The 16087-nt window shown below is 35.0% G+C and overlaps 1 protein-coding gene across 1 annotated transcript; it reads left to right on the plus strand.

Moving 5' to 3' along the window:
* Positions 1-5264: 5264 nt before the first annotated feature.
* Positions 5265-5730, plus strand: LOC131801780 (larval cuticle protein 65Ag1-like). Its single transcript, XM_059120722.1, has 2 exons — positions 5265-5424; positions 5532-5730. Exons 1-2 carry the CDS (start codon positions 5309-5311, stop codon positions 5728-5730), a joined length of 315 nt encoding a protein of 104 aa, XP_058976705.1. The 5' UTR covers positions 5265-5308.
* Positions 5731-16087: the final 10357 nt, after the last annotated feature.

Consider the following 16087-nt stretch of genomic DNA (forward strand, 5'->3'; position numbering starts at 1 on the left):
ATACTCTTCGATTTGTAAATTACATACGATGCAGAAAAATCCAGAAGGGGGAACTTACGCAGGAAGAATTGGCGACAGCAATAAACTTACTTACACGACAAGCTCAACAGGAAAAATATTTCAATGAAATATCATGCTTGCAGGCTGGGGGAGTGATTCCAAAATCTAGTGACATATATAAAAAATCACCCTACTTAGACCCTAATGGAGTTCTTAGAATTGATGGAAGGGTTGATTACGCCAAAATACCGGATGAACAGAAATCGCCTATAATCCTGCCTAAATCAAGTTATATAACGAGCCTTTTAATGATGGATTATCATGTAAAATTTCAGCACATGAATCATGAAACTGCAGTCAACGAAATTAGACAGCTTTTTTTTATCAATAAACTACGTATTGCTTACAAACACGTAGTTAGAAATTGTCAGTGGTGCAAAGGGCAAGCCAAAAGGGCAAGCCAAACGCTCCCCAAATGGCTAAATTGCCACGGGCTCGGCTAGCCTCTTCTGAGTCACCTTTTACTTACACAGGTTTGGATTTTTTTGGACCCTTAATTGTGACTGTTGGTCGTCACAGAGAAAAGCGATATGGTTGTTTATTCACATGCCTGACGGTGAGAGCAGTACATATTGAGTTCGTGCATTCTCTTAACACTAGTTCCTGTATACTAGCCATTCGTAATTTTATGTCGAGAAGAGGAATTCCGAAAGAATTTTTTAGCGACAATGGTACGAACTTCGTCGGTGCTGAACGTGAGCTGAGAGAAGCTCTACATGACGTCGACAAAAATGAATTCATCAGATCATTTACCACCACTACCACAAAGTGGAATTTTAATCCACCTTCTTCTCCACATATGGGAGGTGCGTGGGAGCGGTTGGTGCGGTCGATAAAGACTATTTTGTATAAGATAACCCCGTCAAGAGCTCCCACCGACGAGATACTGTTTAGCAATTTAATCGAGGTAGAAAATATTGTGAACTCAAGACCTTTGACGTATGTACCGATAGGCGACGAATTTGAAGAAGCGATTACTCCGAATCATTTGCTAGTGGGTAGTTCAAATGGGCTCAAACCGATGTCTACGTGTGATGGTAGTGGCGTAGTGTTAAGGCACAGTTGGTTGGTTTCTCAGCAGTATGCAAATGTGTTCTGGAAGAGGTGGCTGGCAGAATATTTGCCCACATTAACGTGTAGGTCAAAGTGGTTTGAAAGGCAGGCTCCTCTTCGTAAAGGGGACTTGGTGGTAATCGTTGACCCTTCCTTTCCTCGTAATGTCTGGCCACGAGGTAAGATACTGGAGACTAGGTTGGCAAAGGATGGACAGGTTAGAAGTGCGAAGGTTCTAACGGCAAATGGAATAATGGAAAGACCTGTGGCGAAACTGGCAGTTTTGGATGTGGCTTCCCAAAAGTCGTATGACGGCGAGGACTCCTCTTGTCATACTGGGGGGGAGGATGTTGCCGCCACCTGCAAAACTCTTATTTAGTTCGTAGATGTGTTTTATACGCTAAGCTTTCATTTAAAACAGCTTGTAACTAACTCGTCGAAAATATTTTCGGAGTTAGTTTATGGCCTCTCTGTCAATGACTAGACGTCAATTTCCGTCTTTTGGAAATTGGTACTTAGCCTGGCCGGACATAATTATTTTTAGACGGATAATAATCAAAAAATATCTAACACATCAATTGATATTCTAGTGGTTTCCATACCAAAAAGTAAGAATATCCACATCGAAATCCGTACATTTAAATTAATTTGAATATTTTCAGGAATTTTAATATAAGATATATTGGATTAAATAAAGTTATACTGTTTGTTTGAACCAATAGCATCTTTATTCAAAATCCAGTGGAAACCATTAGCGAGGCGGATTCCTCATCCAACACCCTCCTTTCCAAGGTGGAGGGTATAAAAATAGTCCACACCCTTATGATTAAATATTGTGGTTTGAAGAAGTTTGGAGTGATGTAGCCACATCATTCGAAAGGAGTACAAGATTTGGATCAATTGTTAAAACATTCGTATGCTTGTAAAAGGCATATCTACATCCTTTGGTACCATTCTCACCAAAGGTCAAAATTGGTTAAAATTTTGGCACATCATCATAATAATAATGTCCAACAAAAAATTACACTGTGCAATAAAGTTCATGGAAAAATTCGGTAGATTATGAAAATAGAGCTAAACCAGGGCATGCGAATCGCGGTGTAACCTAAAGGGAGGGGATATGTTCCTCCCTTTCAGCTTGTTATACTCAGCCTGAGCCATGTGGCTACAGAGTGTATACATGTTTACAGTATAAGACCTATGTCTCCTTCGACCAAATTCGATTCAGGACATTTAGAGTCGATCTAAGGGTGACTGACGGTCTGTCTATTCGTCACCCTGTCTATCTGTCTGTCTGGCTGGCACGATAACTCTCGAAGGGTGTGTCCGATTTGATTCAAACTTTTTACATGTCGAAATTACATCAAGTTCGGAAATGGGCAACATCGGCCCACTTCCTTTGGTACCTCCTCCACAAAAGATTAACATTTTCAAAAAGAATCATTTACCTCATACCAGGAGAAACGATATTTTGATTTTGTGTAAACTTTGGAAATCGCAATATTTTTTTCAGTGCTAGGCCAGGTGCAAAAATGGGCTACATCGGCCCAATCAATCAAGTACCTTCCCCACAAAAGGGTCAACATTTGGAATAATCATAACTCTTAACATGTTCCATTTGGAAGGAACTTGAAATTTTTCAAAAAACTTCCGGAAACTACCACTCAAATTAAAACTGTTATATGGAGACTATACGAAGATGTGAACCTGCTTACGGAATTTTTCGTCATAGGCTGTAGTACCCATTACGAACTTCAAATACCAAATTTGAAACAATTCCGGTAAATAATGTCGCTGAAATCATCAAAATACGGAGTATCGGGAGGTACCGTTATATGGGTGCTATACGAAAACGTGAACCGATATGGTCCATTTGTGAACTTAACCTGCTTACTGGTAAACTATGCATGCCTTCTGTCTCAATTCGTTCGAAAGATGGCGTGATTACAACAGGCAGACAGACAGATTGTCCTAGAATTTTAAGCTGATCCAGAATATATATACTTTGTAGGGTCTATTATGAATATTTCGAGGAGTTACAAACGGAATGACAAAGTTAATATACCCTCCATAGAATGGTGGTGAATGCGAAATAAGCATCCGATTCTCTGCAAATTGCACACTCCCCAATGATTTTTTTAATACAAAATGTGGCATGAAGGGGGTAGATATCGGACCTCTCCTTCTGTTACTCCCCCCACAACGTGTCAAAATTGTGAATAATTATGTCTTTCATAATTTCACACATTCCAATATTTTTACTGACACAAGATCTGTTGTGAATATGGTAGATATCGGGCCTTCCGCCCAAAAATGGGTTAAAAAATTTAAATAACAAATTGCTCATAAAAGCGAAATAAGCATCTGATTCTTCACAAATTTCACACATCCTAATATTTTTAATACCGAAAGATATGATGGATATCGGTCCACTACTTCCGGCACCTCTCCCACAAAGGGGTGAAAATTTTGAATACCCAAAATGCTCATGAAATGCAAAATAAGCATTTGATTGCTTCTAAACATCGCAAATTCCAATATTTATACTAACGCAATATTTGGTATGAAGATGATAGATATCGGCTTACCTCCTCTGGTACCTCCTCCAAAATTGATACATTTTAACATATTTTATATCCCTATCAAATGGAAACAAATAAAACACAGATAAATTCAGCCAGGTCAAACTTTTAATGTCCTCCACCATTTGGAAGGAACTTTAAAAATGTTGAAAAAAATCTGTCGAAAAATACCGCTAAAATGAAAACCTTTGTATGGGAGCTGTACGTATTTTTTTTTTTGTTATAGCCCTTAGTACCGATACTGAAAGATTCAAATATGAAATTTGAAACATTTGCGGTGAATTATGTTGCTAATACCTTCAAAATACCGAATATCGGGAGGTATCGTCGGACATTGGTAAATTGGAATTGTACGCAAACACTACACAAATGCTTTAATTTTTAGAGTAAATCGAGTCCATGACTGGGCCCAAGCTTTGAATATCGTAATATTTGTATGAAACTTAGGTTATGTGCAAAATTTATCCAATAATAATAATAATAATAATAATAATAATAATAATAATAATAATATAATAATAATAATAATATAATAATAATAATAATAATAATAATAATAATAATAATAATAATAATATAATAATAATAATAATAATAATAATAATAATAATAATAATAATAATAATAATAATAATAATAATAAGAATAATATAATAATAATAATAATAATAATAATAATAATAATAATAATAATAATAATAATAATAATAATAATAATAATAATAATAATAATAATAATAATAATAATAATAATAATAATATAATAATAATAATAATAATAATAATAATAATAATAATAATAATAATAATAATATAATAATAATAATAATAATATAATAATAATAATAATAATAATAATAATAATAATAATTAAAAATTCCAAAGACGTTCATCAATATTAAAATATCTAAAAATATTGATCCAATTCTAAAATAAATTAATCTAAATAAAATTAAGCCATAGAAAATTATTGCAATGTCACTAGTGGCGCAGTTCAGTGACAGTTCATAAAATTCGTATCTTGTTTTTTTGTTCTATACATGGTTTTCTAATCAATTACAAAAAAAAAAGAAAAAAAAAAACACTTATTCCATGTTGATAGTTTAAGTTATGCTCTTAATATTCAATTCTCTAGCTCTTCTTTGTCCAAAACGCAAATGCTATGTAAATCCATTCATTTCGAGAGCATTTGATTAACATAAGTAGGCATTTACATAAATACCATAATCGGTTGTTTGATGGCAGATTATGACGTCAACGTAATCAGATCAGAATTTTCCATTTCAAATTCAAATAATCGCACGCTCTACGCTTGTTAATGAAAACGCCCCATTAATAGTCAATAAATTCCAAATATGTTGTTGACATCTTCGGTGTGTCTTGAACTCTTTGTTTTGTTTTCTAGTTGGAAGGGTGACTTACCGGAGTTGTTGCTAGTCTAAATTTGGCAGAGAGTTTAGGCCAATGTGTGGAGAAAAGAAAACCAAAAGATTTCGCATCATCATCGCTAAATTGGTATAAATGTTAAACGACCATCGATGAAGGGTATCACTCAGCTGCAGCAACTCTTCTAGTAAGCCACGCAAAAGCTTCTTCAACCACACACAGCCAACATGAAATTCATCATTGTTTTCGCCGCTCTCTTCGCCTTGGCTTTGGCCGCTCCCGCCGAAGATGCTGTTGTCCTTAAGAGCGAATCTGAAGTTGGTCCCGAATCTTTCCAATATGCGTAAGTATCCAGAACTCTCCAACTCTTATTGACATTGTGATACCCTTCGACGAACATAAAAAAGGATACATTAATTCAACTTTTTTTCTATTTCCTACTTATTACAGTTATGCCACCAGCGATGGTGTCGAAGCTGAAGCTCAAGGTCAATTGAAGAATGTTGGCTCTGAAGATGAAGCTATTGTTGTCAAGGGCTCTTACTCCTTCGTTGCTGATGATGGCCAAACCTACACCGTCAACTATGTTGCCGATGAAAACGGTTTCCAACCCCAAGGTGCCCATTTGCCCGTTGCCCCTGAAGCCTAAGATGTCTGATTGTTTTTAATTTGTTAATAAAAAAATTGTTTTAAACGAAATTTGAAAAAAAAAAGAAATGGAAATAGTTTTATTAATGAGGGGAGGGGATTAAGTTGTTATCCACTGTCATTTTGTCTTTTGCAGGACAATGAAAAAATTAAAAACAAAAACAAATGAAGATGAGGGAAATTATCGCCAAATTTTAAGGAGATGAAATCGACCAAAAACTGGAAATATTCTTGATCTCGCGGTTTTTTTTACAGATCACGGATAAAGACAAATCGACGCGAAATTTATGATGGGGTTAGAGATTAGGACTAGACTGAAGTCTACCATTTTCGATGGTAATCGACAATGAAATGGACTAAAACTTTTGCATGAAAAAATACCAAAATATCCGTTCAACCACGAGTATTTTTCAATGCTGAAAGCCACTTTCTGGCGGAATCGTGAAAACATGAAATAGGGTAGAAAAGGGTACACTGATGTTGATTCCGTTAAGGTATATAGCTAGATATATTAAGTGTAATCTAAATATGGGACGCTTGCCCATAAATTGAGCATTATCTCATGGCTCAACCCCTTTATCTATATCCCTAACAATCGAAAATTAAAGAACAATCTTTATGTTCGAAATTTTATTGTAAGAAGTCCAATTATGTATTCTAACATCTTGAGGGATTAATTCAGACAGTCTGGTTTTAGATCTGCAGAAGCGGTACCGCAAATAATAGTGTATCGCAACTCCGTTGCTTACTTATTTAATATATATTTAACAACTATCAGCGATTTAAGTTTTTGGTTTTTCAGCAGCCATCAAAGAAATGTGGAGTTTTCAATAGCAGATATTTTTTAGGGTCAAAGAAAAACGGATTTTTCAAAATATATTTTTTAGCAACTATCTTAAATTTTAAGGTATTTTTTAACATTTACTCTCAAACACCATCGAAGAGCCCTCTATGTTTTTAAAATAAATTTTTTATACAGATCCGAAAATCGTAAATTAAAAAAAATATGGACAGACATTAGAAAATTTTTTAAACAATCGCAACAACTATTTGAGAGTTTTTTTTGGAAATTAATTTAAAACAGCTGTCGAAAAAGCCCCCACCCCAGCTATATGGCTAGAGAGGGTCTATGTCATTTGGTACGGCCAACACGTGCCTCATCGAAATAGCGTTTTTAGACCCTAGGTCTATTTGGAGCAATTTCTTTTAAGGAAATTTGGATTCGGTCTAGGAGTGCTAGACCGTTCGTCTGCCTGTCTGATTGGTGGTCACGATGACTCTCGAATGGAGTGTCCGATATATTCCAAATTCTATATATACAGGTTGAGATGAAAAAAGCGGGAACCAACTTCAGACTGCTGCCATTTATGAGCCACTCATCCGACAGCTGGTAAAATTATTCCAGTGACAGCTAATTATATTGTTTACAAGCGTAAAAAAGCATTTTGGTGAGAATTTTCCAGAAAAAAAGTTATTCGTGATGGATTTCAAGCGTGATAGTGTGATTTCTTTATATTTGGCTGGAGAACCACAAGTGGCTATCGTTAGAGCACTCCAGCATTTAAATGTGAATAAATCTTTTGTGTCTCGTACCATCGCTCCTTATAGTGATACTGGTGGCGTAGCCCGACGTCAAGGAAGTGGACGGAAGAAAAAACATCAGCAGAAATGGTTCGAAAAGTAAAGGAGCGACTTCAACGAAACCCGCGTCGCAGTGGCCGAAAAATGGCTCGTGAGATGAAAATATCGCAATATTCCATATGGCAAATATTGAAAAATGAGCTCGGGGTAAAACCGTTGAAATTCCAAAAAGTGCAAGAACTTACATCGCAACAGAAAGAAAATAGACTCAAAAGAGATAATGAGATGATTCGCTTGGCCGAAAGTGGTGAACTGCCGAATTTGGTTTTCTCCGTCTCCGATGAGAAAACATTCGTTGTCCAGCAGTTTGTAAACAAACAAAATGGTCGTGTTTACTTGCCAAAGAGTTTAGCTGAAAATGTGCACCTTCAGTTGGTTACCAGAACTCAAGCGCCGCCCATGGTGATGGTGTGGGCTGCCATAACAGCCCATGGTCGCTCTCCGCTCGTATTAATCGACCGTGGCATCAGAATAAATGCCGAATATTATCGCGAAAATATTCTGGAGGGTGTAATAAAGCCTTGGCCACGCTAACATTTTGGCCGTAACCCCTAGAATGGTTACCACATGAGGTTCCTTTCTTCATTTCCAGCGCACAATGGTTACCAAAATGTCCGGATACCAATCCGTTGGACTATTGTGTCTGGAGTATTTTGGAAAGCAAGGTTGACAATAAAAAATCAAAACTAATACTCAAGGATGCGCTTCGCCGGGAATGGGTCAAAATACCGCAGAGCAACATTCGGGCAGCGTGTGACGGTTTCATTGGCCGTTTGAAGACCATTATTCAGAAATTTGATGGTATTTCCGACATTTTTTGCTTTCATTCAATTAAGTTTTAAAAAACATGTAAGAATTATGGTGTTTGACTTTGTTGCAGTTATTTTATATCTCGTCCGGTATGTTTCATTCGATTTAGAGCTTAATTCCCTCACATTTGTAATATATGCATTACACCAATGATATTTGGTAGCAGATATCAGATAGAGCCCAGAAACACCTCTGCCAAATTTCATCAAGATCGGCTCAGATTTGGAAAAAGCTCTTATATTTATATCGGATAAAGATTTGGAGTATATTGTACACAAAATCGTTAACATCAACCCAAATGTATTGCTTTTAAAACTGGATTCCGCCCATCATAATACTATTGACAATGAGCCAGCATAATAGCGCATAGCAACGACTAATAACTTTGAAAATTTTGAAAAGAAAAAAGTCTAATCTTTATTCAATTAATATTTTGATTGTGGCGTTTTATTGGCCGAAAATCAAAACAAAGACAAAAAATGTGCGACCATTAAAATGCAAAATCATCTGGTTTTATTGACGTCACGCCCGACATTGTCATGTTATTATGTTGATGGCATTTTTGTAAATACATATTTTATTCTGGGCTAAGACCAGCATTTACACTTATCACAAATGCAAAAATTAAAAAAAAAATGGGACTGGTTATTGGGATATAAAATTATAAGAAGATTTGCAGCAAATTGAAAAAAAAGTGCAAAAATTTTCAGAAATAAACTAGGGTTTTTAACAATTAAATTTAATAAAAAAAAAATATGCAATTTTTATGGTATATATTAAGTATACAAATTTCATTTGTTCAGAGACTCACAGTGAAATTTGATCTAGAATAATTGTTACTTTGACATTTTTCCCAAAAAATTAAGTAGATATTGGTTTGGATTGAAACCTTGTTGAATTAACAGTACAAAAAAGCAAAGACATAATTTTCACTTTGAGTACACAAATGTTGAATGTATTTTCCATGAAAACTATTGTCCCTAGGAATATAGTTTATTCTGAGATTGATAGTGAAATTTTGTGTAAAATATTTCTTCTTTTAACATCATCAGTCTAAAACGAAATTGCATGAAACTTTCAATCGTCAAATCGAAAAAAGTCCGGGGACAATTGATTCGGATTTTTTTCGGAACATTGATGCAAATATTTTATTGATATTCGTTGGAAATAGAGATTTCGGTTCTTTGGAGACTTATAGTAAAATTTGATGGATAATGTTTTTATCTTTGTCGCCATTCTTCTAAAATGACGATTTGTTGGTGAACTCACACAAATTACGGCTTTAACCTCAAAATGTCTCTTAAATATATATGAACTCCTGGCGTTTGGGTAGGCTTTAGACTTTTGACTTCTTCTAAAACCCATAGTACAATTTTATGACAGATTATTTTATAGGATATTTTGATTTGTTAAGATCCCATTTAAAGGAGGTTTTTAACCATATTTTAAACAAGTTAAAAAGCAGTAAGTTCGACCGGGCCGAACTTTGAATAATTTTTTGAATCCTTGCATTTCAATTCAATTTTTATGTCCTTGTCAATATTTGGTCCTTTTTATATATCATTTTATACGACCAAAACGTGCCTTACGGTTTTAGACCCTAGGTCTCTTTGGACCAAATCCACTTCAGGACATTTGAAGTTGATCTAGCCATATCCGTGCGTATGTCTGGCTTGCTGGTGCACACTATAATTGTCGAAGGGCGTATCGGATTTAGTCCAAAGTTGGTATATCGTAATATTATTATTAAACTTAGTTCGAGTCGGGAGGTAGGCAATATCGGTCAACTTCTTCTGGTACATCTCCCACAAAAGTTCGGAATTAAAAAAAAAACAAGTAAAAAAAGTTGTAAGTTCGGGCGGACCGAACCTTGGTACAAATTTGACAATTTTCAAAAAAATAAAATTCATTCCAAAATTCTGTTAAAAATCTTAAAAATAGCGAATCTATCCGTATATTAAGACGTGGCCCTGCATAGGCAACTTTTGTCATAAACCATTATAATATTTAAATGCTTAACTTGAAAAAAATCTGTTTATAATGTAGCTAAAATCATCAAAATTCCGAATATAGGGAGGAACCATGGGAGTTGTAAAACGTGAACTAGCACAGACAATTTTTTGTCATAGGCTGTAGTATTCATTACGAACTTCAAATGCGAAATTTGAAACAATTCCGGTGAATAATGTCGCTAAAATCATCAAAATACCGAATATCGGGAGGTACCGTTATATGGGGGGCTATACGAAGACGTGGACCTGCAAAGACAATTTTTTTTCTAAGGCTGTAGTACCCATTATGAACTTCAAATACCAAATTTTAAACAATTCCGGTTAATAATGTCGCTTAAATAACCAACATATCGAAAGAGGTGGGAGGGGGTACCATAACATGGGGGCTATACCAAAACGTGGACCTACATCACCCATTTTCAATACCAAAAGTCCTGCGGACATAATATACATATTAGTAAAATGTTATCAACCTGCTTCATTTCGTTCGGAAGCTAGAGCGATTTCCACAGACGGATAGACATCGCTAAATCGACATAGAATTTTATGCTAATCAAGAATATATATACTTTGTGGGATCCAAAATATATATTTTGAGGTGTTACAAACGGTATGACAAACTTAATATAACCTACATACTATGGCGGAGGGTATAAAAATGAAATTTGTGGCACAGTATTAAGTAAGTAAAGCTAAAAATAGAGGACCGCTTATCGACATTTCTAAGTTCACATTTCTCTTAAATTTTCAATTTTTCAATTTTTTTTTTAATTTTTTAGTTTCAGACCCCTTTTGAATCTTTGCATTTCAATGCCAGGTTCATGTCTTCTCCAATATTTGATCCTTTTTTATACCCTCCACCATACTATGGAGGGTATATTAATTTTGTCATTCCGTTTGTAACTCCTCGAAATACTCATGTCAGACCCAACAAAGTATATATATTCTTGATCAGCGTAAAATTCTAAGACGATTTAGCCATGTCCGTCTGTCTGTCTGTCTGTTGTAATCACGCTATCTTTCGAACAAATTGAGATAGAAGGCTAAAATTTTGCACACATGTATATTTTGCCAGTAGGCAGGTTAAGTTCGTAAATGGGCCATGTACGTCCAAGTTCTCATATAGCCCCCATATAACGGTACCTCCCGATATTCGGTATTTTGATGATTTTACCGACATTATTCACCGGAATTGTTTCAAATTTGGCATTTGAAGTTCGTAATAGATACTAAAACCTAAGACAGAAAATTATCTGTGCAGGTCCACGCCTTCGTGTAGCCCCCATATAACGGTACCCCCCGATATTCGGTATTTTGATGATTTTATCGACATTGTTTACCGGAATCGTTTCAAATTTGGTATTTTATGTTCGTAACGGATATTACATCCTAAGTCAAAAAATGAGCCATGTAGGTCCACGTCTTCATATAGCCCCCATATAACAATACCCCCCGATATTCGGTGTTTTGATGATTTTAGCGACATTATTTAACGGAATCGTTCCAAATTTGGTATTTGAAGTTCGTAATAGATACTGCAGCATAAAACAGAAAATGGGCCATGTAGGTCCACGTCTTCGTATAGCCCCCATATACCGTACCCCCCGATATTCGGTATTTTGATGATTTTAGCGACATTATTTACCGGGATTGTTTCAAATTTCGCATGTGAAGTTCGTATTGGATACTTCAGCCCATTCCAGAAAATTGTCTGTGCAGGTCCACGTCTTCGTATAGCCCCCATATAACGGTACCCCACATATTCGGTATTTTGATGATTTTAGCTACATTATAAACAGATTTTTCTTCAAGTTTCGCATTTAAATATTGTAATAACTTATGACAAAAGTTGCCTATGCAGGTCAACTTCGTCTTATAAGCATTCGGTATTTTTAAAATTTTAGCAGAATTTTTAACGGATTTTATTTTATTTTTTTTTTTTTTTTTTTTGGAAATTGCCAAATTTGTACCAAATGGTGGAGGGTATTAAAAGTTCGGACGGCCGAACTTACTGCTTTTTTACTTGTTTAAATTAAATAGAGAATTTCCTTAAAACTGGATAGTTAAAAGTAAAAATATTCTAAAAAAAACAATGTGTCATAAAATTGTACTATAAGTACCGGAATACATCAGAAGTCTAAAGCGGACTGAAACTCCAAAAATGTATATATTTAAAAAAAACATTTTAGGGTTAAAATCATGCTATTTTATACACAACTCTGCCTTTTCTTAAATTCTCATTTTTGTTAAAAGTCTTATTTAGTTAAGGCGCTTTTGTACGTTTCAAACAAACGAACTTAAGCGATAATCGTATATGTGGCCATAAACCTATGCGTATTCTGGTAGCAGCAGATATCTCCTTCAATTGTTATTCTCAAAAGCATAAACAACAACAAGTTGAAGAATACAAAAATACTAAGCCGTAGTCAAAATATGAACCATTCATACCTTGTAAGGCCATTAACACAAAATCTCTGGACAGGTACTTGATATTCATCATTTTGACTTGTTTTCGTTATTGTTATTATATTATTATTATTAATAAATAATAATGTTCTGAAGTGCTTGTTGAAGTGCGATTCTTAAACTCCGAACAGATTGGTTTATTAGCTACTTTAAATTAAAATAAATTTGTTAATAGAATTGAAACACTTGTATCCTTTTAGGGGGCCTTACCAAACATTAGAATCACACGTCAATCAAAAAATGGTATGAATTCCAAAAGGGAGCCGTTTAAATAAACCGCCATGTTTAACTTGGCGCGCAACAACAAAATGTGATCCTCATAAGTCGGCGCTAGCCGATGAAATGGCTCATCCCTAAAAAATTTACATAGACCACTTTTGTATATATAAAAAAACTTAAAAAATAATTAAAAAAATGTATGGACATTGAAATATTTGTTATTGTTACTAAAAATAAAATGTATTTTTGTGTTGTGTTTTTGAAAAAAAAAAAAAAAAAAAACAACAAATATTTGCTTTAACAACAAACGGGCGTGACGCATGCGCAACCGAAATTTGTCTTTAATCAATGTTATGTCAACGGTAATTTGACACACACACAGCAACAACAGAAAAGGGGTCTAAAAAAATACATTTCACCACTAACGAGATGAGACATAAATCATGACGATTTTATAGCGGGATTTATTGTTTTTGGGCGAGGGGTAAATGTAAATAGGCAACGCCTATTAAGACGAATTAATTGAGCTCTATATGAAATCAAGTTTACCCTAATATATGAACGAAAAAGTGGACCAACATGAACCATATTTTAAATCTATGATTCAAAGTTCTATCCTAAATGATGCGTAACAAAACTACTGTATGTGGTACCCCTACTGTATGTGATCAAAACTTTATAATGACCTTAACAAAGTTTGTCCTAAGAACACGTAACTCTCTGCGAGTGTTCTAAAATCCATTTGGAATTTTTCACAACCCAGATTGGGTTGCATAGTTGGACAGTAAAACAAAAGAATGGCACCGCATTGGAAAAAATGCAAAATTTTTCAAACAATCTTTTATTAAACAAAAATGTATCATATTTTGTCATGGCCCATATTGAATATACAAATTTCTTTTCTTTCAGAGACTAAAAATGAAATTAGATCTGAAATCATACTTCTTCTGAAATTTTCCCCAAAAACTTAAGTATAAACGATTTTGATATCAAATTTTTTAAATCTTTATTAATTAAAGAATAAAGTAATTGATTGACTAACTTAAAGATTCATCAACGTCCAGACGGATATCGAAATAATGAAGCTAGAATATTGAAATATTGGGTGAGGGTCACTCTTGGTCCGATAAGGCTGGATTTTGGAAATTCGTACTAGAACGGTACGACAGGTATGAAAAGGTACTAAATATTTTACCCTTTGTAGTTGTGAAAGCTGTAGAGGTAGATATATTAAAATTGGAATGAGGTTCACTGATGGAGTGCATGATAATTTTTGGAAATTCGTACCATAAGTGTACAAAAATTAATAAATGTGCTACATTTGGTACCATTTCATATCATGTGAACGGTAAGAGCTAATAGCTTGATATTTGGAATGGGAATCAAGGTTGAAAAGTAGAGTCGATGTAAGGGAGTAGTTTTAGAAATGTGTACTAATGTATACGAAAAGCACGAAACGGTACTAAATATAGTACAATTTAAATTTGGTCGAACGGGTGAAGCTGGAATCCCAATATTTGAAATATTAATATTACTGGCGGAATGTATGATTGGGATATGGAGGAAGTCTTCGAAATTTTTACTTGCACGAAAAGTACTAAACGGTGTTACATTTGGTACAATTTCCATTTTGTGAACCCATAAAGATGGAATTCTAAAATTTAGAAATAACATCACTATTGCATTGCAGGTAGTTTGGAAATTCGTACTAAAGTGCACTAAATTTGGTACAATTTAAATTTTGGGAGAATTAATAGAGTGGGAATCCTGAAATTTAGAAATAAGATTGCAATTACATTGTAGGACTGGGGTATGTAGGTAGTTGCGGAATTCCGTACTTATGTGTACTAGATGGCACTAAATTTGGTACAATTTAAATTTTGGGAGAACCAACAAAGTTGGAATCCTGAAATTGGGATTTAAGATTTCTATTGGACTGTATGATATGCAGGGTGAGATAAAAAAAAAACCTGCAACCAACTTCTGACTGCTGTCAATTCTAAGCCACTCGTCGGACAGCTGTTAAAATTATTCCGGCGACAGCTCATTATACTGTTTACCAGCGTACAAAAGCATTTTGGTGAGAATTTTCCAAAATAAAAGACTTATTCGAAAATGTGCACCTTCGGTTAGCCACCAGAACTCAAGCGCCGGCCATGGTGATGGTGTGGGCCGCCATAACAGCCGATGGTCGCCCTCCGCTCGTATTATTCGACCGTGGCATCAGAATAAATGACGAAAAATCGCGAAAATATTTAAAGCCTTAGACATTCAAACATTTTGGCCGCAGACCTTGGACATTCCAACAGGACTCAGCATCATCGCACTCAACACGCGCCTCCCAAGAATGGTTACATTCTTGCTTCATTTCCAGCGCACAATGGCCACCAAAATTTCCGGATACCAATTTTTGTGTCTGGGGTATTTTGGATAGCAAGGTTGGCACAAAAAAAAAAACCAAAGTGTCGATCACCTCAAGCAAGCGCTTCGCCGGGAATGGGCCAAAATACCGCAGATCAACATTCGGGCAGCGTGTAACGGTTTCGTGAGCGTTTTAGGCCATAATTCATGCCAAAGGTGACTAATTCGAACAAATCTAAACTAATTCTAAAATTTGATGCTATTTCCGACATCATTTATTTTCATTTAATAAAATTTAAAAAAAATGTTGCAATTTTTTAATCTCACCCTGTATGTAGTAAATGGTACTAAATTTGGAAATTCGGAAGGGATGGAACTGAAATTTGATATCTGCGATTGAGATATGGAGTTGGTATTGGAAATGTGTCCTATAGTTGTGCGAAATATACTAAATGGTACTAAAGTTGGTATTGGATGAAGGGATAGGGCTGGAATCCCGAAATTCCATATTGAGGTCTCTATTTGTATCTATGGAGGTGGTTTCTGAAATGCGTCCTATATTTGTACGAAATGTACTGAATTCGGTATTGGGTGAAGGGATAGAACTGGAATCCCTATATCTTATATTGAGGTCTCCTTTGGTGTCATTGGAAGTGGTCTTAGAAATGCCTCCTATAGTTGTGCAAAATGTACTAAATGGTACAAAATTTGGTACTGGGTGAAGGGATTGAGCTGAAATCCTCAAAATTTAATATTGCGATTTCTGTTGGTATCTGGCTTTGGAATTGTGTACTATAATTGTACGGAAAGTACTAAATTGTACTTTATTGGGTATTGGGGAAAAGGGAT

Source organism: Musca domestica, unplaced genomic scaffold (genome assembly GCF_030504385.1).
Source record: "Musca domestica strain aabys unplaced genomic scaffold, Musca_domestica.polishedcontigs.V.1.1 171, whole genome shotgun sequence".
NCBI classification, from domain to species: domain Eukaryota; kingdom Metazoa; phylum Arthropoda; class Insecta; order Diptera; family Muscidae; genus Musca; species Musca domestica.

What these genes read in the sequence shown, in the direction of transcription:
- LOC131801780 (XM_059120722.1), top strand. Translation starts at nt 5,309, where the DNA reads ATGAAATTCATCATTGTTTTCGCCGCTCTCTTCGCCTTGGCTTTGGCC. An exon ending in CCCGAATCTTTCCAATATGC is followed by an intron (nt 5,425 to 5,531) that starts GTAAGTATCCAG and finishes TACTTATTACAG; the next exon opens with TTATGCCACCAGCGATGGTG.